Source organism: Lineus longissimus, chromosome 16, assembly GCF_910592395.1.
Source record: "Lineus longissimus chromosome 16, tnLinLong1.2, whole genome shotgun sequence".
Lineage (NCBI taxonomy): Eukaryota > Metazoa > Nemertea > Pilidiophora > Heteronemertea > Lineidae > Lineus > Lineus longissimus.
In genome coordinates, this window is record NC_088323.1 from 1,902,430 (window position 1) to 1,923,675 (window position 21,246).

Consider the following 21,246-nt stretch of genomic DNA (forward strand, 5'->3'; position numbering starts at 1 on the left):
GCCATGATGGATGATGACGGCCACTCCCTCCACCTCTGCCGTGACTCACTCCTCATCAAGAATCTTTAGGGGGGGACTATATAGGCAGGAGCAGGGGCGTCGAGTTGGCCATCTTCGGGTGACTAATATGCATAGTAAGGGCACCGGGTCGTGATACAGAACTGGTTACATGCCTCGTATTGGTGTGCATAATTTCGACGCACTGTGAGATGAGAGCCCCCCCCCCCCCCTATTGGCGACTTCGTGTAACTGTATCTTGCCTACCTAGCTTCTGCCTGTAGAGTCCCTTTTAGTCTAATTTATAAACTCACAATGGCATGTTCGTCAACAGTGCTTTTTCCCCGAAATACAATTTGGCTTTCCTCATTTTATATCCACCAACACTTTTGTAAACAAAATAACCTATGAGGAAACGGATGTCAAACATCCGGGTACCATTATTTATTCTGACGATTTGGCGCGAAATGACACCGTCACCATTTCTCATCCTCATGGTGTCTGTTATTCTTGACTTTGCATATTCCTACTAAACACTGGTAGAAATCGTGCGAAGAGACAAATGGATCTAGAAATAACTATACCACCAAGCTATACCGTCTGTACACGGTATGAACAGATGATCCTCCGTCGTTTCCATGGCAACATCATTTCCAGCAGGCGAATTAGTTTGTGATTTTGCCACGAGATGGAGATCATTGTGATTAGTAACCTTGTACAGTCTTAGCTTTCAAGTGTTTTTCAAGGTGAATTTTTAAGATGGCAATTACGTTTTATCAAAATTTATTTGCATAATAACTTCGTATAACTGACTGGAAACATTTGATAAAATGTGAATGCCATCTTTACAAAATCCGTTCGCCTGTTGTCGTCAGTCACGAGGGGCGTATAATTTGCACAGCAGACAGAAAACACTTGCAAAAATCTGCTATTTCAACGAGCTGTGAACCACTTTTCCCGGTGGGCTTGAAACTTTGCGCCTATACCTTTTTGTGTGCTCGGCCTATTTTACCTTTCCACATCTTAACCAAAGTTCAATGCACAAGCGCTCAAGGCCGCAATGATGCTGATGTGTTCCGATGCCGACTTACCGGCGGTCGTGAAATGTCAACGTACAACGCCGGTGGATCGGCATGGTTGGTCCTGTCGAAATCTGGAAGGTAGGCCAGCTTAACTATCGGTATTTCATCTCCATAGTTATTCAATCTGTGGAAAGCTGAAAGACGCAGTACCCGGGGTAGGCCTGCTCCAGGTCTTGAAAACGACAAAGATTTCTTGAAGCCAGACCCCAATCATAATCGTCTGACTTACTAACTGACTAACCTTGATAGTTATTGCTACTTAAGATAACGTCACATTATTCTCGTCGTTTTGCTGACTCCTAGTGCTTTTTGCTCAATAATTTTACAAATTTGGCATGTTAAAATCTTCAAGTAACAAATGTAGATTAAATTATGGGCCGATTTTAGAATATTTGTTAAAGATGTTGAAATTTTGTTATTGTCAGCCTCCACCACACAGCCACCAATATCCACACTTGCCATATGCATTTCTTGTATATTTGCCAAACTATTTGTGGCTGAGTGATTTGGGCTATTGGCATTGGGGGGTCGTCTTGAAAGTATCCCGACACTGAAGCACCAATGCCCCTTTTTGTCCTCAATGGTCGTTGGAATACTTTTGACTGCCAGAACCGACGTTTGGCTGAATCCGCAAGAGCTGTTTCGACAGTATATAAGTATGTCCGAAGACTACGGTGTCGCCAAAGCGTGCGGCCCAGTAAGTTGCGCGCACACTGGCTTTTGAGGAATTTTTATGACAAAAACACACCATTGGTACAAGTTACTGCTATTTTCAAGACAACCCAACCTTCCAGCACGTTGATCATTGTGGTACCATGCCCACGGGATTCGTAACATTCGGCTCAGCTTCGGGGACATCCTGACATAACCAGTGGTTTTCAAGAATGCATACTCCGCCTGGAGTATCAAAAACCTGATCTCAGGATGATTCGGGGATTGTCGTTTACTTTGAGGCGTCTCCGGATGATTTAGAAGCTAAAACCGTTGGCTTCGTAACTGTTTTATTTTTGTACTTAAGTTTATAAAGTCACGCTACTAGAATAAATGAATGATAATACACGTCTATGATACTCCATGTAAATGTTCATGATATTATGTAAATTTAGTCTTTGAAGGACTCGCTAGATGTTACGAAATGATTATAAATGATATCTTATACTATTAATGTCACCTTTGTATATTTTTGAAAGCTTTTTTGTAAACACAAAAAAGACCTCATGATTTTTTTTGTAAATGTCTTGTAATCAACTAAACATGGCTTCAAAAGTCACGGGTCTCGATGAATATGTCCAGGGGAACATCATCGATATTGCAAATCAAAGTACCGTCAATCTCCAAGCCTCGTCATTGGTAAGGGTTGATTAGTGATACTAGCACCGTTTACTGAACGTATTTTTGCTACGGAGCAAATGCTGGCTATTCTCTCATTGGGAGATTGTAGTACAGTATGCACATTGTCCATTGCACTGGCAAATGGATGTGATGTCCTTGATCTATGAGACATCCTGTCTAAAGGACGTCTGGCAATATGTCAAATGGACATACACTGTAATTGCTCGTGATATGCATCCGTATGAGGTTGTCCGATGGATGTCATACACGTGTGGCGTATTTGACATAATCGAGAAAAGATGTATGTCTGAATTACATAATTTATGTCCGTTAGACATCCATTGGATGTCAATTTGAAATCCACTGGATGTCAATTAGACATCCATAAGCTATCCATTGGACGGCATCCATCCGGAATGTATCAGGAAGAACGACCTCACCCACTTCGGCCTCTCCTCGACAGGGTAAAACTCGTCATGTGTCAGAACCATCATTTCATTGAATTTTGAATTGAACCCAAAATATTTGATCTCGTAATGGTGTACCCACATGTACGTCAGTGAACTTGAACGGATGTGACGTCATGGCTGAAAACTCATATTTTCATCACTGAGTGACGTCATTGCATCTCATATGGAATACTCAACCAGACAACCGTTTGTGGACATATAAGTTAGAACGAACTTTAAATAAGGTAATATTCTTTTCTGCTAACTAATTCATTGTGTACAGAGTAAGCTAATTTGTCTTGTAGAAATATTTTAACGGCGTCCCAATACAAAAACGGACGGAAATGACGTGTGCGCCCTAAATGACTGCGTCCTGAAAAATTGTGTTGGTTGCCAGAGTAGTCAAAAACTGTTTTAAAACCTGAAGGCCCGAAATATTAAAATTCGGCGCCCAACACTATTTTCTAAGACAATATGGCCTGTCGTCAAATTCAAAACGAATGTAGACTTTCTCTCACATGAGCGGTAGAATAAAGACAATGATTTGTTAATATAATAAAAAGTGTACTGCTTTCGTCTGTTCATCACATCATCTGTCTGCATGCTCTGTAATTCCTGACGGATGTCGCAATATTGCAATGGACTCTCGTCCTAAACGAGCCATAGGTTTCCATCCTCTCAGCAATAGGAAAGATTTTCGTCCTAAACGTGGCATGGAACTTCATCCAATATTACCAATCGATAAGAGCTCTTGATTATAAATCATCTATGCTTTGAATTAAATTCAGATTATTCCCTTTCAAACGTGTCCATTTGGACTACAGTCAGTACAAACATACATGCACATACAATATAACTTGCTGTAAAGTCAGTGAGTTACCTTTGCCGTGATGCAAAGGTAACCCCTCCAGGCTGAAATCAAATTATTTGTCTATATGTATTAAGGGGTAGGTTTAAAGTCAAGTCCAATTTGATGAAACTGTAGAGTGACACCTAAGGTCTGGATATGCTGAATGTGTTGGTCTTCTCCGCCTTGAAGGTCAAGTTCTCAATCCACTGCTTCATATTGCGCATCGCCTCTGTCATCGACGCATCGTCACCTCTTCTCAGATTTTGTGGCAAAGCTTCAATCTTGTCTTCGATTTGCTGTCTTAAGTGACCGATTGCGTGCAACATTTTGATGCTCTTGTCCTCCCCTTGTAGAGCCGCCAGCAATACCAAATGGCTTGCGGTGATTTCCTCATGCAAACCTCGGATCGTCTGTTGCAACTCCTCGTTTTGATCATCTTTGTTCTTCATCATAACATTCATCGACGCTCCAATCTTCTTGCCCATCTCCGCAAAGGCCATGTCAATGCTCTGTTTCATTTCTTCATGTCGCTGGCGCACATCTTGTTTCAGAAAATCTACAGTCTGGTGAACATCTCCAACTTCTTCGACTACACCCTCCAGCTTGTTCACCACATCTAGCTGATTCTCACGGTCCTCTTGGCGCTTGTCTTCAACCAGTTTCTCGAAACCATCAACCTTTCCATCCATTCTCATGATATGCACATTCGCAGTTTGCACGGCAGAGATTACTCCTGTAGTAATCAACCCAACCCTCTCAACAATCTTTCGATCCAAGCCCTCAAACAGCTCTATTATCGTCTGCATGCCAGCTTTGTGCCGCTCCCGTTCTTTCTCCGTCCCCTCCGCCTCCCGCCGAATTGTTTCGTCCTTAGCTCGTATCAGCTCTGCATCCTTGGTATGAACCTCCATCTCGTGCTGCTTCCTCATATCCGTTATAGCCCGATTGTGTTCTTCCTTCAGGTTTTGGATTTTATCTTGGTGGACCTCTTCCAGTATCTTCACTTCATCCTTATATATCCTCCTCGCCCGCTCCTTATCTACGCCCGAACTTCTCAAGGTGTCTACCTCCGTGGCCAAGAGCCTTGTCTCCGCCTCCTGCTCGGCAAGCTGCTCCTTCAGACGTTTGATTTCGTTCGCATTAAGCTTGTTGCGATCCTCGACCGTTTTAACTCTGTTCTGAAGAGATATTATGCCGTGCTCCCTTAGGTCCGGTTCACCCCCGGACGCCAACTCATTCCTCGATGGTTGTCGACCATTCGAGGTCAGGATGCCAAAATCTGACAGTGGTCCGTCATTGGATGACTGCTCAGCCAAGGATTGGTCTCCACCCAAGGACGAAAATTCAACCCCCGATAGTTCTCGGCCATCAGTGGACGTGTTGCCCAAATTGGATGGTAGCCCAGCGTTGGCTGTCTGTTCAGTCATGGATGGGTCTTGTCGATCTGGAGACTGTGCCACTCCCGAGTTGGACGACTGTGCATCAGCGGACACTGGTCCACTAGAAATGTCGGTGTTTCCATTTTTGCTGGCCATCGGACGATCAGTATTCGAACTTTTGGGTGACTTACCGTTGTTCGCCTTTTGCTTGTTATTATTCTTCCTATTGGGCATTTGGCTTTCAAAAAGAAATGGTTCTTCGATAAAATTGTCACCAGCAGAAACACGTTGTGAGTACACAAGGAAGCGAAATAGTCCCTTGAACAATTCGTACATTTAGAACAATCGATCTGTTGATTGGCCTGTCCTCGGTGAAGTAGTTGGTCGTCTGACGGACTGCTCTTCCTTCGGGGAAGACGCTGAAGACTCGGACTGGCGCTTTTTTCTCTGTTGCAGACGACTTGTTCTTGTTCGGCAGTCAGATCTGGTCGACTTGTGAACCTGGAGAGGAACAATAATCGGGCCGATTTGAAAATTTGTACGATACAAACTTTTGCAAGGCAAGGTCGATTAGCTTTATAGATGACTTGCATGACGTAATGGCAGAAAACGCAATACAGCCACATCACTTGTGACGTCTGGTGGGCTTTCGAGGGCCTCCCTGGCACGCTCCACGGCCCTGGTGTAACTGACCAACCCTCCCCCTCGCACCCGACTTCAAATCTACGCTCAAGTCAGACTAGCACGATACGGATTTCCTCATGGCGGGAACGGGCGTATCCAGTTCATCCTGAGAGTAGGCTGAGCAGTTTATATGCCAAAATGTGTCCTACTGTACTAGAATGTCTCTAGTATACACAATAAAGATGATATGATAGATAAATGCACAGCTGACGGTATAAGGTTAGATATCCATACTTTTATACGGAATAAAAAATGCACTGTACATGTGGCGTAAGTGTTCCCAAACTTTTTGTGGGTAGTGTATATTTTAGGAGATATCATATGGAAATTTCAAGTATTCATTTACTTTTGACCGGAGGTGTACACACTTTTCGCGTCTGCAAAAAACAACAAGACAGAGCAAACGCCGACGTGCGTCAACCTGTTTCGAGTCAAGTTGCGAAAACTCCCTTTCATTTACTTCGGTTTAAACTTGTACGATCATGCATCGCCTCAATAGACATACCTCGATGTGACTTATTATGCAGAGTCTGACCTTTTGACATGTTGTTTTATAGGAATGCAAATTCAAATCCTCAGATAACACTCCTCTAAGTTTTGTTATAGTCGTGTGATAAACATTCTAGATTATGATTGCGCATAATAGATGCCTTTTCCCGAACGCTTACGGATAGTTCTACCGGTGTAACCTTGGCAACGGCGTAACAGCAAGCGCTTCAAATCTCTATTAAGGTATTTGAGGTAATGGGACCCGTAATGGGACTGAGGTGTGCGTGGGTGTGCGTGTGTGGGGGGGGGGATGTTCGCAGTTTAGGTAAGTACTTACAAAATTGCTTCTTGCTTGTTGTGGAAAATCAACCTTTGTCAAGAGGAGTGCGTTTGATTCGATCAGGGTTCAAGAATGTCGGTTCTCTGCACACTGTCGGCGACGTCTCCTCGACACTTCTGGCTGGCTAAATGATTCGTTGATTTATGATTATGTTCTTATTTCGTATTGAGACAGGCCAGGACTTGCGGATCCACTCCAAACGGACAGATATATATCATCGAGGAGATTCGCCGAAACCAAAAAGTTGACCCAAATACAAAATTGATGAATGATATCAAGCCGTTGGCGACAGTCCAATCAACCAAAGGTGAAGCGAGTAATCGGTTGTGTTGATATCCAGTTTCCCGTTTCCCGTCTACGAAAGCTTGACACCGACTAAGTCTCCCGGACCAAAGCAGAATATATATTAACACTACACTGAGCCCGAACCAGAATTGGTAAGTCATGCATCTTTATAGGGAGGGTGAGAACAACGTAGGCCTATACGGATAAAACTCTGTTGAAAGAGGACGAATTTGTGTACATTTTTATCCATATACGGATATGTGATAAGGCCCTGATCTCAACCCTCCCTATTTAGAGCCCTGCGACTGACAAATTCTCTCCTTTACGTATAAGTATACTGATGATAGAGGCAGGCCTAAATCACAATGAAAACGACCAATTTGGTACCAAATGCAGTGTCCTTACTAGAGAAGTGTGTCCGCTAATGGAGGTTCTGCTGTCCTCTAAAAAGATGTCCGCATTTTATTTTTGGTCAGTTTCGCACTTGATAAATTCCGACTGACAAAAGCACTTCAACCGGAAAAAACGTCTGCGTATCAAAGTTGTGGAAAGAAGAGGCCGTGTACACAAACGAATCTGGCTTTCAGGCAACCTGGCTTGTAACTGCCAAGTTTCGATGAAATGAAACTGCCAAGTTTCGATGAAATGAAACTGCCAAGTTTCGATGAAATGAAACTGTCAAGTTTCGATGAAATGAAACTGTCAAGTTTCGATGAAATGAAACTGCCAAGTTTCGATGAAACCGCCAAGTTTCGATGAAACTGCCAAGTTTCAACGAAACGGCTGCAAGCGTGTGGCCACTTCGTGGCTATTGTCTCGAGCGTAGCTACCGGGTTCAGAACACATTCTCATGAAGTGGAATCCTCGAATCAATACTATCGTAACCACAAAGACATGACGATTGTAAAGGTCACACCACCTTTGGGGCATGTACAAGTATGTACACGTACTTGTATGTTCATGTAGAACTGTCTGCTAGTAACGGGGGTGACAACTTTTATGGCAAGGGGGCTACTTGGGAATGAAACCATGTTTAATCTCCTTGGGGTGAGAGGTGGCACACAAACCAAGTTGTGATCGAGCATCTAAAGTCTTGTTTCTTTTTCAGATTCAAAGAGCAGACGACGGACACTTGCAACTGCTGCTTCAAGAAAACGCCTGCGAATAAATCCGACTTAAGACAGACGAGCGCAAAAAGCCGGGTACTTGAAAAACCTATTAAGATGACGAGCCAAAAGAATGGTGTAGGCCTATTCACCTTTGGGATAACAATTGGCGAGCAACCGTCCAATCCAGAACAAACGTCACATCCCGGACATCCTATCATCAGACCAGCAGTGTTTGGTAGAGGTAGAGCCAAGCAGCAGTTCGAATTCGGACTTGGGGGTGACAAACAATGTCCTTTAAGGCAGCTGGAAACCCAACAACCATCGAATAAGACAAAGGAAGGAAATGACTGGACAAACACCGAAAGTAGCATTACTGATTCAAGGGAGAAGCACAAGCTAGATGACCAATGCAAGTCCCTCATGAATGAGCTAGAAGGTATGACGTCGCGTGACAAGGATGCTAAGAACACGATTGCACATCTCAAAAGGGAGAGTGGTGTCCTGCAGACGACGGTGACGAATTTGCATAAGGAAATTTGTTTGTTGAAACAGGCGAACAAGAATATGTGTGAGGAAAATGTGAAGCTGAAGAAGGAAGCCACAAGTTTTGAAGAAACAAAGAAAAAGGTTGTCAAATTGACTACCAAAAACCTGACCGCAGTGCACGACCGCATTGTTGGAGAGATTAAGGCTCAACACGAGAGAGAGCTTCAGCGGGCCAAAGAAGCAGTGGATGACGATTCAAGAAAGGCAAAAGAGGATGCGGCAGAAGCAAAGTTGAAGGAGGAGGTTAAGAGGTTGGAAGAGGCTCACGAAGTTGCCATTCAAATGCTGACGGCTGAGCACGATCGTGTGATGGGAGACATGAAGTCACAACACGAACGTGAACTCCAGGCGAAGTCCGTCGAGGTACTGGTCGGGACCGCGTCGCCCGTTGATTATGATGAGTTCAGGACGTCATCGCCCGTTTCGAGACAGGCCAGGGACGCATCTATTCGCCATGGTTCTGAGAGAAGGTACAAGACAGTCATGAGGCGTAGGGATGTGGCTAGCGTCTCAGGCGATTCTGGGGTGGCCGAGTCGGAGGAAACCATCAGAGATTGGCAGTTGGAAGAGCGCGAGGGACGAGAAAGAGACATGGAGGAGATCATGGGGTTGCTGGCGAACTTGGATAAAAAATTAGACGGTAAGGTCGGCAAACTGGAGACATTGATTGAGTCGAAGCATCTGGATGGACGCCATGGGCATCGAAATGACGTGAAGGCCATGAAAGGGAACATGGACAAGAAAATTGACTTGAAAGTCGATCATTTGGAAAACTGCATTGATAGTCTCGTTCAAGAGATGCGAGCGCAACACCAGAGCGTTACCCAGGCAGTGCAAAACATGGATGTCAAAGGAAGTTTCTCAAAGGTCGAAGGATTGGTTGGCGGTTTGCAGAAAAAGATTGAGGATTCTCGTCAAGAGGGGCGCAAGAATCACCAGGCTCTGACAAACGCAATCGGGAGTAATGGCCAGGCAATTGGAGATGTCGGCAAGATGACTGACGCTCTTTTACAAGATGACCACGAGCAACACGCAGAGGTGAGGCAAGGATTTGTCAACTTAGGTGAGGAGGGGGAAAAGATGGAGAAGCTGTTGCATGTTCTCCTGGGAGAAGGACGTCAGCAAAGCAAGGATTTGAAGCAGTCGATTCAGGATTTGAATGGGGACATTGACACGAAGGTATCCAACTTGACCCAGACACTGCAACGAGATGGTGGTCCGTACCAGCAAGACATGCTGAACGCGATAGGTAGCTTGAACGAAGAGATTGAGAAAATGCTGTCGGAGTTGTCAGAAAGTCTGGATCAAAATGGCGGCGAACAGCATAATGACCTGAAGCAGACGATAGAAGAACTGGACCAGGGATTCCAAGCAAAGATGGCAAACTTGGAGGATTTGATCGACAGCAACCATTGCGATGAAGGCCAGCAGCTTTATGGTCTTGGTGAGAACTTTGACGGGAAGTTGAGTGAGTTGTTGGTCACTCTTCAACAAGGGGGACAAGTGCAACACACAGAAGTGACGCGGGTGATTAAGAACCTGGACTCGGAGATTGACAAAAAGGTGAAGAATAGTTTGGAAGAGTGGGCTGAGGATTTTTGCTTCAAGACGGTGAACACGAGCACCATAAAAGTCTGCAGTGTTTGAAAGGGAACGGAGTGACGTTTCATGGGGGACATGACACTTCTCTTTGACTCTCTCTAAATGGACAATTGCCTGGCAGGGAAATGAGCTCTTTTGGCGAAATCTATGAGCTCTCTCTGTACACCTGGTGTAGAAGTTTGAAATGCCTTCGGATGGAATATCCGGCCGGGAACTAAGGATTCTATTATGCACTTGTTGACGGCTATGGTCCCTGTAGAACCATATACAGTGGAACCCGCTAACACGACCACTCATGGGACCGAGGTTGAATGGTCGTGTTACCGTTAAAACATGTCTCCGTGCCTGTAACTAACATCCTCCTAGGAATGGCTAGTTCCTTGGTAATTACATGTGTATATACAGCGATGTCTCTGTCTTGCTCATCCCGAGGCATCATGACCCTCAAGCCTTGGATCCACTCCGCCGACCTAGGCTCCGTTAACGGACCGAATAACTCCGATGGTTCGGAATGATCCGATGAAATCAGGGGTTAACATTAATCCCCGATTTCGTCAGAATGTGTTGCTATATGACAGCAAGCTCTTTGGTCTCGGCTTTGCAACACCACCTCAATCCTCGAATACTAGGGTCAGTCGTAAACTCATCCCCCTGTACTGAGCTCGGTCGAGGTGCAGAGAGAAAGCCCCTAAAGTTTAGGATGCAGTACCCCATGGACTTGCCACTTGACGACGGATTGTCTTTCACAGCTTCAATGTCCCGGAGTAATATCAGCAATTATATGTTGTCACATCCTTGGTTTTCAGTCTTCTTGAAGGACAAGTCTGACGTATTGGGTTGGGTTGTCAATGCAACAATTTTGCTTAAATACTTTTGTACTCACAAACCCATCCCAGTACACCTGGTTGGTTGTGACATTGTCTTCACAACTTTAACTCGTCCCCTTCTTTGCAGAGAGTTCTAGAGAAAGCTTTCCGACCTCAATAATTCCCACCCCTTGTCTGAAGAATAACACACAGTTGAAATAAAGTTTAAAACATTTATTACTAACACGGACACGGAACAATGATTGTATCATGATACATTGTTAAAACATAGTTTAGCTTAACCATCACCTTACTAAAGCAAGCAAGCAAGCAACATGTTGGTTTAGTTATAAGAACTAACAAAAAAAGATACATCAAATTGTGTCTACTGAGATCTAATTTAGTGACGATTCTCACTCGCCTCCAATACAACATGCATTAATGCTGCTCACTTGTCACAATTTTAATCAAGTTTACAGTAATCAAAATTTACAACGATACATAATCTTTGGAAAACTGCACGATTTGCCAAACATGAAGAAAACTGACTGATAATTTACAGATTTTTGATATTTGTACTTGGTAGGTCGGTACTGACCATTAAGATTGTGCAATGGTCATACTGGTTGGTTGTGACATTGTCTTCAACCTAATACTCCTCTCCTTCTTCTTCTCCCTCTGCCTCTACAGAGTCAACGCCAACTTCTTCATAATCTTTTTCAAGAGCGGCCAAATCTTCACGAGCCTCTGAGAACTCTCCCTCTTCCATTCCCTCTCCAACGTACCAGTGGACAAAGGCACGCTTGGCGTACATAAGGTCAAATTTGTGGTCAAGACGAGCCCAGGCCTCGGCGATGGCCGTGGTGTTACTTAACATACAAACAGCTCGTTGAACCTTGGCCAAGTCACCACCTGGGACAACTGTTGGTGGCTGGTAGTTTATTCCAACCTTGAATCCAGTAGGGCACCAATCGACGAACTGGATGGTCCTCTTGGTCTTGATAGTGGCGATGGCAGCATTGACGTCTTTTGGGACAACGTCGCCACGGTACAACATGCAGCAGGCCATGTATTTGCCGTGACGTGGGTCACACTTCACCATCTGGTTGGCCGGTTCAAAGCAGGCGTTGGTTATCTCAGCAACTGAGAGCTGCTCATGGTATGCTTTCTCAGCAGAGATGACTGGGGCATAGGTGGCAAGTGGGAAATGAATTCGTGGATAGGGCACCAAGTTTGTCTGGAACTCGGTCAAGTCCACATTCAGGGCACCATCAAAACGAAGTGAGGCAGTGATGGAGCTAACAATCTGTCCCATCAACCTGTTCAAATTTGTATACGTTGGTCTCTCGATGTCAAGATTTCTGCGACAGATGTCGTAGATGGCTTCATTATCGACCATAAAGGCACAATCAGAGTGCTCCAGGGTGGTATGAGTCGTCAGGATGGAGTTGTATGGCTCAACAACTGCAGTGGAGATCTGTGGTGCTGGATAAATGGCAAATTCAAGCTTGGATTTCTTACCATAGTCGACAGAGAGACGCTCCATGAGGAGGGAGGTGAAACCAGATCCGGTCCCACCACCGAAGGAGTGGAAGATGAGGAATCCCTGGAGACCAGTGCACTGATCAGCCAACTTCCTGATGCGGTCAAGGACGAGGTCAACGATTTCTTTACCAATGGTGTAGTGGCCACGGGCGTAGTTGTTAGCAGCATCTTCTTTGCCCGTGATGAGCTGTTCGGGGTGGAAGAGCTGGCGGTAGGTTCCAGTACGTACCTCATCTGAAAGGCAAATAAGTTATCTAAGCACAACAGGTACATCTGAAAAGATGGACTAAGATGTAACTGAAACTAAGACTAAGACTGGAAGGACAACATTTTAAATTAGACAACTATATTGGAGACATATTCCTAGTCTTTACTACTAGATGCAACACCACAGCATATGCACTTCTAATGTAACTTACCCACTACTGTTGGCTCCAAGTCAACAAAGACGGCCCTTGGCACGTGTTTGCCAGCACCAGTCTCGCTGAAGAAGGTGTTGAAGGAGTCGTCACCACCTCCGATTGTCTGGTCACTGGGCATCTGGCCATCGGGTTGGATACCATGCTCCAGGCAGTACAACTCCCAGCAGGCATTGCCAATCTGGACACCGGCTTGGCCAACATGGATGGAGATACATTCACGCTAAAAAACAGAAGGCGTGTTAAATTCTGAGTTTGAGAGGTGTAAGATGGAACAGTATGTAGTATGTAGCACCCGGCAAGCAGAAATCATTGATAGTATCACACTCATCAACGAAATAAGTCACCGAGTGGGAGCATAGTCACTGTCTGGAGTGGAAGGCCAACTAAATCACTCACTGAAAGGACAGCAAATAAAGAGAAAACAATATTTTGTTCCATCTGACCTGACTAATCCCCCCCCCGCCCCCGCCCCCCTATGATGATAGAGCTCCCCACGCCCCATGGTCGGCACCCTGGACTCCTACCTGGTCTGGCCTCGGCCGAACAATAGTCACAACTGAACACAAATTGAGAGTTATTTCTGGTCTCATAGGAAGAGAAGGCATGTTTGAAATATTCCACTTGAGTCCTCAATAAATTCAGTGCTTACAGAGACCCAAGGTCAAAGATGGTGCACAACTCAGGTCACCATTTTTCTCCAAAATGAATCCATCAAAATCATTATTCGGAAGCAACATCCAGAAAATGTCTTACTGGGTGTGAATGAGGAGATTGCTGTCGGTGACTAAACCCAGACAGTATTAGTGGGTCACATATATTGTGGGCGATTACGATGGATTTATTATGTTGAGGAGGACGGATTTTCATCAAGATGCAACTGGTACGGCGATGCATGCGCATCCGGCCTGCTGGCGCAAAACGCCAAATCAAAGCTCGATCCGAACAAAAACAATGCAGCAAGACAAGAGAAAACTTGGCATAGAATGGTCATGGAAAGGGCGTGGTCGTAGGGCTAGTTTTCACTTCATTCCTCAGACATGTCAGATTATTGTCGAAGTGGGGGATACCGGCACCGACATCTGACATGGCGGCAAGGAGCATCACTCACTAGCTCTGCATGCTGACTGCTGTCTCTGCACTCGTACCCGATGTAGCCTACTGAAAAAAAGGTGCAACAACTGTCTCAGAACTCGCCAGTTCAAGAGTGAACTCACCATATTTACTAGTATTTCAAAGGAACTTTAACTTGAGCTAAATTTAAATTTCCTTGGTGCTTCAAAATCTGGAACAAAAGCAAAGGTTCGTCTCAGAATGACGCAACGAGTCGAATTGAGATCTTGAAAGTGAGATAAACCGCGCCAAACTTACCTTTTATACACGTGCCGTACGATGACGTAATTTTGATTGTTTTCATTGGCTCCCGCTGTCAATTTCACGTGCGGGAATTCCCCAACGATCTTGCGCCTGTAAATAGGTCGGTGATAGGTTCAATATTGTATAGGAGACAAAGGTATAATCTCTGGAGATGAAGGTTATCCAAATGCATTTTTTTGTCTCTATTTCACCAGTTTGAAAGGATTGACATATATTTGAGTAAAAAATATGCAAAAAATTAGCTGAAAACATTGTGATTACTAAATTTCAAAACCCGGTTACAGAATCTACCCCCTAATTACTAATGGACTAAACCGGTGCCAAACCTGTCAATCATCACTTCATCAACCATGGCTTCCCTAATCACATTCCCGATTGTAATCGGCAAATTCAGAGTGCGAAAACCACAATTTGTGATTTTCATTTTGTTAACTTCCTTCGTTTTACTGTTTCTCTATCTCATAGTGCCACCTCATGTTGGTAAGTCTTCGACGCAACGTATCTACATTTTGCAAAAAAGCCGTTTTTGTGTCTCACTTTGCGAATAGATGTCAAAAAACGCCATCTGTCGTGTATGTTGAGAACTAATTGCTACAGGGTTACCAAAGAAGTTTCACCTACCTGTATCACTCATTGGCACTGTGTGAGAGAGGTAATTGGGATATATTGCAAGTAATTCAAACGGCCATTCAAGCACCCTGATCTAATGTGCATAAAACCCCACTTAATCACCATAAAATGATGTTACTTTCATGAATTGAGGTGGTAATGTTCAATAATTTCCATTGAAAAAGACATTTTTTCATGATCCATTTGATGATATATCGTTACGAAACTGTATTATTTTCTGATCTGTTTTCCAGGCTCGGCTGTCAGAACAGATCAATCATTGCGGAAAATCGTTGACAAAGATGTGATCGGGCCGAGGTTACCAGAGAAATCCCGAAATGTGACTGTGACAACTGACTCGGCTGCAAGTCTCGTTGCAAAATATGACGAATCTGCTGCCTTCAAATCTGTAAATTACACAAAACATCTCAGTTTCCTTCAGGAGAAACTCAACAAACTAACCCAATTACTCAAGGAGAAGACGAGTAGTTTGAAAGATCGAACATACGATAAATTTGTTGAATTCGGCTTGATAAGTAAATACTTTCATGTCAGTGCAAAAATCACCAGGAAACTTCCTTTCAAATGGAATATTTCACGACCTTTGTTAGACCGGTTAGTTGCCGATAAAGTTTACTACCACGATCTACAAGAAGCGGTTAACAAGACGCGAGCAATTGCATTGAAATATAAACCGATTTATGATTTGAATCCTGGGACCTGCTCTTGTCGGGACTTGAACTGTGAATGCTGCGCAAGGATATTTGTGAGGAGATTGAAGGTAGATCAGCAAATTTGTATCAACTTCACCTACGTGGCTGGAAACCAAGTCCTAAAGACCAATATATTCTATCAGAAGCAACTGGCTTTTAATCAGACTATCTCAGGTACGTGTTGTGAATGAAGTGCTAAGACATGCAGTATGCAGAGTTCCCTTCTCCAGGCCAGTTTACATTGGTCTCAGAAGGGAGGCATTTTACTTCAGTCTTTTTGTCAGCTTTATTTTCCAGGGTTGAATTTGCAGATTTCATAGAACATCGACATGTAGTACCTCTTGCCATACTAAAAAGCTTATGGTCTTTCATATTTGGAGCGGACCTCACCATCAACAGTTGTCTTCCTCTTTAAATCACTTGACTTTGAAATTTGTCCATTAATGTCATTGAGGTTTGCGCTGTAGTATTGAACAAGCCACAATTCTAGCTGACTTTGATTAGTTCCACTGTAAAATACTCTCTCAGCCACAATTGACTTCGATTGTTTTCTAATGATCAATGTCATGACCAATACATAATGATTCAAATTCAGATTCATCTTTAGTCAACCATTTTCTTCTTCAGCCAAGGAGCCCCCAGAGATTTGTATGTTAGGAACCCACAACCTCACCGAGACCTGCGTCCAATTCTTGAACATCACATACAACGTCCAAGCTTCAGAGGATCACAAGACAAGGCTTACCGGCTGCATGGAGTTTCATTTCAATGTGGAATCTAAGACGATTGCCAGCTATCCGGTTGGGTGCTTTATCACCCCTAAGAAATCAGACATTGGGAATGTGAATAAACTAGGCAACTGGGTGGTGTAGGGTCATGGTAGATTCTCGAATTGTTCACAATGATAATATCATACTATATTATCAGTAAGCATTACATACTGAAGTCCAAAGCTTCAGTCAAGCTGAATGGCTTCATTTTTAAATATTGCTTAGCATTCACCTTTAGTGGCAGTAGTGCATTACTGCTGCACTTTTTATTTGCGTCCTGTTATGCTGTGTAGCAAGGTCACATTATTTTTCAAAGTCTGTTGTCCCATGAACCAAGTTAGAAAAACGTGTGTCCTTTATACTCAGTTTTATTGTGATATTATTTCTGTCGAATGTTGTAAGTATTGTTTTGGTGCCCAATACTAACTTATTTGTAAATAATGTACAGTATTCGATCATTTCACGATCAGCAACCTGGTATAATTTCAGGGGTCATTAAGCTGTTGAAAATCTGTTGGCTATAAACAGACATCATGTACGTGTCATATGTTTTCTATCAACATGCCTGATCCTCGTCACCAGATCACAAGCACTGTTTTTCTCCAGCCCAGAATCTCTTGCCCTCCGAGAATCAACTCGGGCGATCAGAAACTAGGGCAGTATTTATTACATTGCATTTGTTAACCAATCGAAAGGGAGATAGGGGTCGTCATCAAATCATTGCTTTTGATCAGTCAAGTCAATTTATTGTTTTTTCTTTATTTGAAGGAGGATATGAATTGTAGATGACACTCATTTTTGCATCCAAACTTCATTTTTCATGAATAAAATTCTTTTATCAAAAATACAATGTATTTACCAGACGTATCCTTGTACAGTTGGATTGACTGTAACTGTTTGAGTTTTTTTACAACAATAAAGTCTATAATGAAAAAATTGTGTTCTCTACTCATAATAATCATGAAGTTGTTATATCTGACTTCTCCAACAAGATCTGATTTAACTCCACTAGCTGGTTAGTTCTGGATTGCATCCCTGGTGCGAGACAGACAAATTTGATTGCCCCCCCCCCTGAGTTGGACATGACAGTCTCCACCAAAGGACCAATCCATCAACTGCACCCTTGTAGGAGATGATGTCTATGAGAAGTAGTGGTTTTCCTTTAACAGCTAAGACCTACTAGGGATTGTCGCAGACAAAATGTCAAGTGTTGGCCTGAAGTTCTAGATAGCATCCCTGGTGCGAGACAGACAAATTTTCGAGACAGTCTCGACCTAAGGACAAACCCATCAAATCAACTGCATGCACCCTTGTAGGAGGTGATGTCTAAGTTTTTGTCTTTAAACAGCAAAGACCTACTAGGGATCGTCGCAAACAAAGGTGGAGAAAAAATCCCCCCGGGCCTGCACCACAAAAACACCGTTCCTTCCAAGTTGTTAGTTGCTAAATGCTGTCAAATCGGCTAGGAGCTGTTCCAATTTTTTCGACGTCACAATTCTTGTTTACTTCCGGGCTGAAGGCATGTGACTGTCACATGACTTTGCTTGCCAATGTATAAAAACAAAAATTGAGTTATGAAATGATAAATAGGAGAAGGTCTCTCACTGCTAAAGCTTCGTTTAAAACAAGATCTTTGCGAGCACGTTGTACTGAAAGACTAGACTGCTGTGTCATCATGGTATCTGCCTCTGTTTTGTCGTTGTGTGTTGTTCTTTTGATTGTTGCCGGCAGTTATGCAGGACCACTGCATGCATCTTGCAAAGTGAAGTGGTGAGTTTTTTTGTTTAGGTTTGAGGGTTAGCAACTAGGCCTAGCTTGAGCTGATGAGAGAGCCCATCTTTGCATCTTATCAACATTTGAATATCCCATATTGAAAGGGAATAATGTAATGTCATACTCATAGGCTACATGAGGTTCATGGAGAGAGACGAGATCGAGAGAGTTGAGGAAGTTGGAAGCCAAACATCTGTAATTCCTCGGTTAGATTTATAACTGAATGCTGTAGTTTTTTGTTTCTAGGACATTCAACCAGGCCTGTGAGGATGTTCAGAAAACTGTTGTTTCACAGATCAATAAGATGCAGGGGCCTGATGGCTGCGAAGGTGGTGGGGAGAAATGTCGTTACAAGGTATGTGCCAGTGAGGCTTCAGGATTCTCATCATGCTTGCAGGTTATGCCAGGAAAGCTAGCTACATGTATTTTCTAATCATTCAAATATTCTTTGTTTTGCCTTGGCTTGTAACATTGTCTCACTCAGGTGACTTTGCTTTTATCTAGCCTTAACCCAGGTGGATTCTAAACCTTAGACATTAGACAGTAGATGAACTGCGGTCTTATGATAGCTGGGGGCACTATAGTGATTGTCATCAGACTAGATTTGTCTCTTATCGAGATCAAGCGAGTGCTTACTCATCAATATTCATATAATTGCCTGGCATTGTGTATAACTGCCTTTCTATTTTCCTGAGCCACCAGTAAATACAGACAGTCTGATATCCTGACATAACTTCTTGTGATATAATGTAACAATATGTTATTACACATTTACCTGAATGCAGCAGTTGGTCTTATTTCCCAGGCCAGCAGAAATATTGTAGATAATAAGTTTTGCTTGTCAGATCTGATTCAAAGCTGTTGACCTGATTCAAAGCTGTTGATAAGATTTCATGATCTAGTTACCAACGACTCGGAGCCAAGCAGATGGCATCAAGGTTATTTATCTAATCGTTGTTAAAAGTCAACAAAAAAGGTGCAAGTGTGTTAAAGATTATTTTACTGAGTGACCGACTAAAAATTTCTGTGTGAAAATACCTTATGTGACCTCACACCATTTCAGGTGCAGGGCCGGAGAGGCGAACATGTCACCGCTGATTTCCTCAGGATGCAGATGATGGCAATAAAAAAAGAAATGTCCAACTCTAAATGCTAAAAATTTCCATTGTCAAATCTTTATGCTTTTTTCCAGTTGGTGAGCAATGAAGGAAATGTAGTGAAGGCCACACACACAACCCCTGTGAAGGAATATGTTGATGATCTGAGTTTCACTTTCGCCGGACAAGATAAGACATGCAGTTGTGATGTAAGTATTTTGGATCATGTGGGTACAGAAGGATGACTGGTATTCACTGAACTGTACGCAAGGTTTACCCGCCTGATCAGTAAACTCTGATCTCTGAAAACCATTTTCTCTTTAAGTTTACTTGAGCTGTCAGTTTGAAGGTGACATTGCAGCTACAGATGGATCCTTACAGTAGGATCTGGATATATAAAACAGAAACAGAGGAACTTAATTAAACCAGAGATACATTTGTACATGTTATTCATATGGTCATTCTCATTGCAGGGTTACTCTACATCAGAGACTTGGTATGCTGTCCTCGATTATGGCACGAACTACTGCAATCTTAATAACCTCATTACAGGTAGGCTATGTCATATACGTGTTCTTAGAAAGACCGTATCCATTCTTTGACCACACTCCAAGAAGGGTAATGGTCTTGTTGATCCTAGAATTGTTATTCATCAACTTTTTGAGATGTTTTTCACTGGAGCCGAATTTTGCATCCCAGCATCCTCATTGCAACAAGTATTTATGTTGGGATTTGTTCCAGTCAAATTATGCTTCTGTAAATCAGCGAATGCTCAATATTTGAGATAAAACTTCCCCATCTCATGTTTAATTGCCTCTTTTATTCTCCAGGTGCTGGTCTTAACAAAACAGCTGGATACAAGGAGGAAACGTCTGATTCCATCTGCACACAATACTCGTCCCACGATTGTGACAAATACTAGAGACCGCACTGCCAGCTGATGTTTATTTGCCACTTTTCTCAAGCAGACGTTTGAGACTTCTGATTAGGTATTGGCAAATTGGCCAACTCTGGGAGGGGGGGGGGGGGCATGTAGATTACAGGTCTTCTCTGTACCCAATATCTGAGCGGAACTCCCATGTTTTGGCTTGAGCTCAGTGGGAAATGGAAAGAAGCTATGCAATAAAACAGTAAAATATGGTGCAGATTTGGTTCGTGTATTTATTAGACTTTTCCATTTTAGGTGTTTGTGATAACTTAAAGTGATTGATATTGGCGCGTTTTGGCGAATCTCTTTCCCTTATGACGCATCTTAGTTGGGATTTGGGAAATGTCATCCGCACATGAAATGTGCAACTGCTGAAACAACTTTACTGTTCTTAGTCATTGTAACCTTTTGCCCCGAAAATGTGGAGTTTTGTAATAAAATACTTAAGATTCGAACATTCCATTGTGTATACTATTAGATTTTTTTAAGATTTTTGCATAAATTTATGTGATTTGAAACATTTTTGAAGCTATGTACGGTACTCTATATAGAAGTTCTTCATATAAGATCTATAGGTTTTCCTTTTAAAGATCCTTATGGATTCAAAGTTGTCCATTGATCTTACCTAGCTGCAGTGATTGGTGACTCTCGGGAGTATATAGCCAAGGGACACATATAACAAATTGCTGCTCATTAAAAAACGTTCTGTAGATTCTTTGATGTTGCAAAGAGCAGTGCACATGAATTTTTCTAAATAAATATTCAATGTATGCTTATCAGCAAAAGTTCAAATTATCTTTTCTTAGCACTAAGATCTGAATCAAATCAAGTCTTTTGGCTTTAATTCTGGGTAGACCAGTAGCATAGTGGTTGGAGAGCCAGACTCCCAATCGGGAGGTCATGTTCACGTTGCCTTGGAGGAACTCTAGAATAATAAGTTTCAAGCGATACTGAAGACAGAGTTGTGATTCTGTTGTTGGCCTTATGCAGGTGTTGGTGAAAGGAAGAGCTGACGGGGAAGATCCCCAAATATAAAACATTGCCCCCAGAAGATGTGGAGACTGG

At 43.0% G+C, this 21,246-nt stretch overlaps 5 protein-coding genes across 10 annotated transcripts; 3 read left to right on the forward strand and 2 right to left on the reverse strand.

Moving 5' to 3' along the window:
• Positions 1-2,890: 2,890 nt before the first annotated feature.
• Positions 2,891-6,774, reverse strand: LOC135500233 (myosin-1B-like). Its single transcript, XM_064791536.1, has 2 exons — positions 6,600-6,774; positions 2,891-5,590 (listed from the first exon to the last, which is right to left on the reverse strand). Exon 2 carries the CDS (start codon positions 5,423-5,425, stop codon positions 3,854-3,856), a length of 1,572 nt encoding a protein of 523 aa, XP_064647606.1. The 5' UTR covers positions 5,426-5,590; positions 6,600-6,774; the 3' UTR covers positions 2,891-3,853.
• A 123-nt stretch (positions 6,775-6,897) lies between these two features.
• On the forward strand, positions 6,898-11,389 carry LOC135500232 (myosin-6-like). Its single transcript, XM_064791535.1, has 2 exons — positions 6,898-7,039; positions 7,996-11,389. The coding sequence occupies exon 2, from the start codon at positions 8,111-8,113 to the stop codon at positions 10,187-10,189; it is 2,079 nt and encodes a 692-aa protein (XP_064647605.1). The 5' UTR covers positions 6,898-7,039; positions 7,996-8,110; the 3' UTR covers positions 10,190-11,389.
• Positions 11,390-11,569: 180 nt separating this feature from the next.
• Positions 11,570-15,120, reverse strand: LOC135500234 (tubulin alpha-1A chain). Of its 6 annotated transcripts, XM_064791542.1 has the most exons (5): positions 14,913-15,120; positions 14,286-14,381; positions 14,026-14,075; positions 12,915-13,137; positions 11,570-12,729 (listed from the first exon to the last, which is right to left on the reverse strand). In XM_064791542.1, the coding sequence occupies exons 2-5, from the start codon at positions 14,329-14,331 to the stop codon at positions 11,600-11,602; spliced, it is 1,449 nt and encodes a 482-aa protein (XP_064647612.1). In that variant the 5' UTR covers positions 14,332-14,381; positions 14,913-15,120; the 3' UTR covers positions 11,570-11,599. The 6 variants fall into 6 exon arrangements, with proteins under 6 accessions (XP_064647612.1, XP_064647610.1, XP_064647608.1 ...); XM_064791540.1 differs by lacking the exon at positions 14,913-15,120 and having other exon boundaries at positions 14,286-14,620; XM_064791538.1 differs by lacking the exon at positions 14,913-15,120 and having other exon boundaries at positions 13,671-14,075; positions 14,286-14,315.
• On the forward strand, positions 14,541-17,344 carry LOC135500235 (uncharacterized). The gene is made up of 3 exons (XM_064791544.1): positions 14,541-14,771; positions 15,155-15,787; positions 16,241-17,344. The coding sequence occupies exons 1-3, from the start codon at positions 14,642-14,644 to the stop codon at positions 16,483-16,485; spliced, it is 1,008 nt and encodes a 335-aa protein (XP_064647614.1). The 5' UTR covers positions 14,541-14,641; the 3' UTR covers positions 16,486-17,344.
• Positions 17,345-17,932: 588 nt separating this feature from the next.
• On the forward strand, positions 17,933-20,398 carry LOC135500237 (uncharacterized). The gene is made up of 5 exons (XM_064791546.1): positions 17,933-18,153; positions 18,403-18,511; positions 19,349-19,462; positions 19,727-19,805; positions 20,084-20,398. The coding sequence occupies exons 1-5, from the start codon at positions 17,963-17,965 to the stop codon at positions 20,173-20,175; spliced, it is 585 nt and encodes a 194-aa protein (XP_064647616.1). The 5' UTR covers positions 17,933-17,962; the 3' UTR covers positions 20,176-20,398.
• Positions 20,399-21,246: the final 848 nt, after the last annotated feature.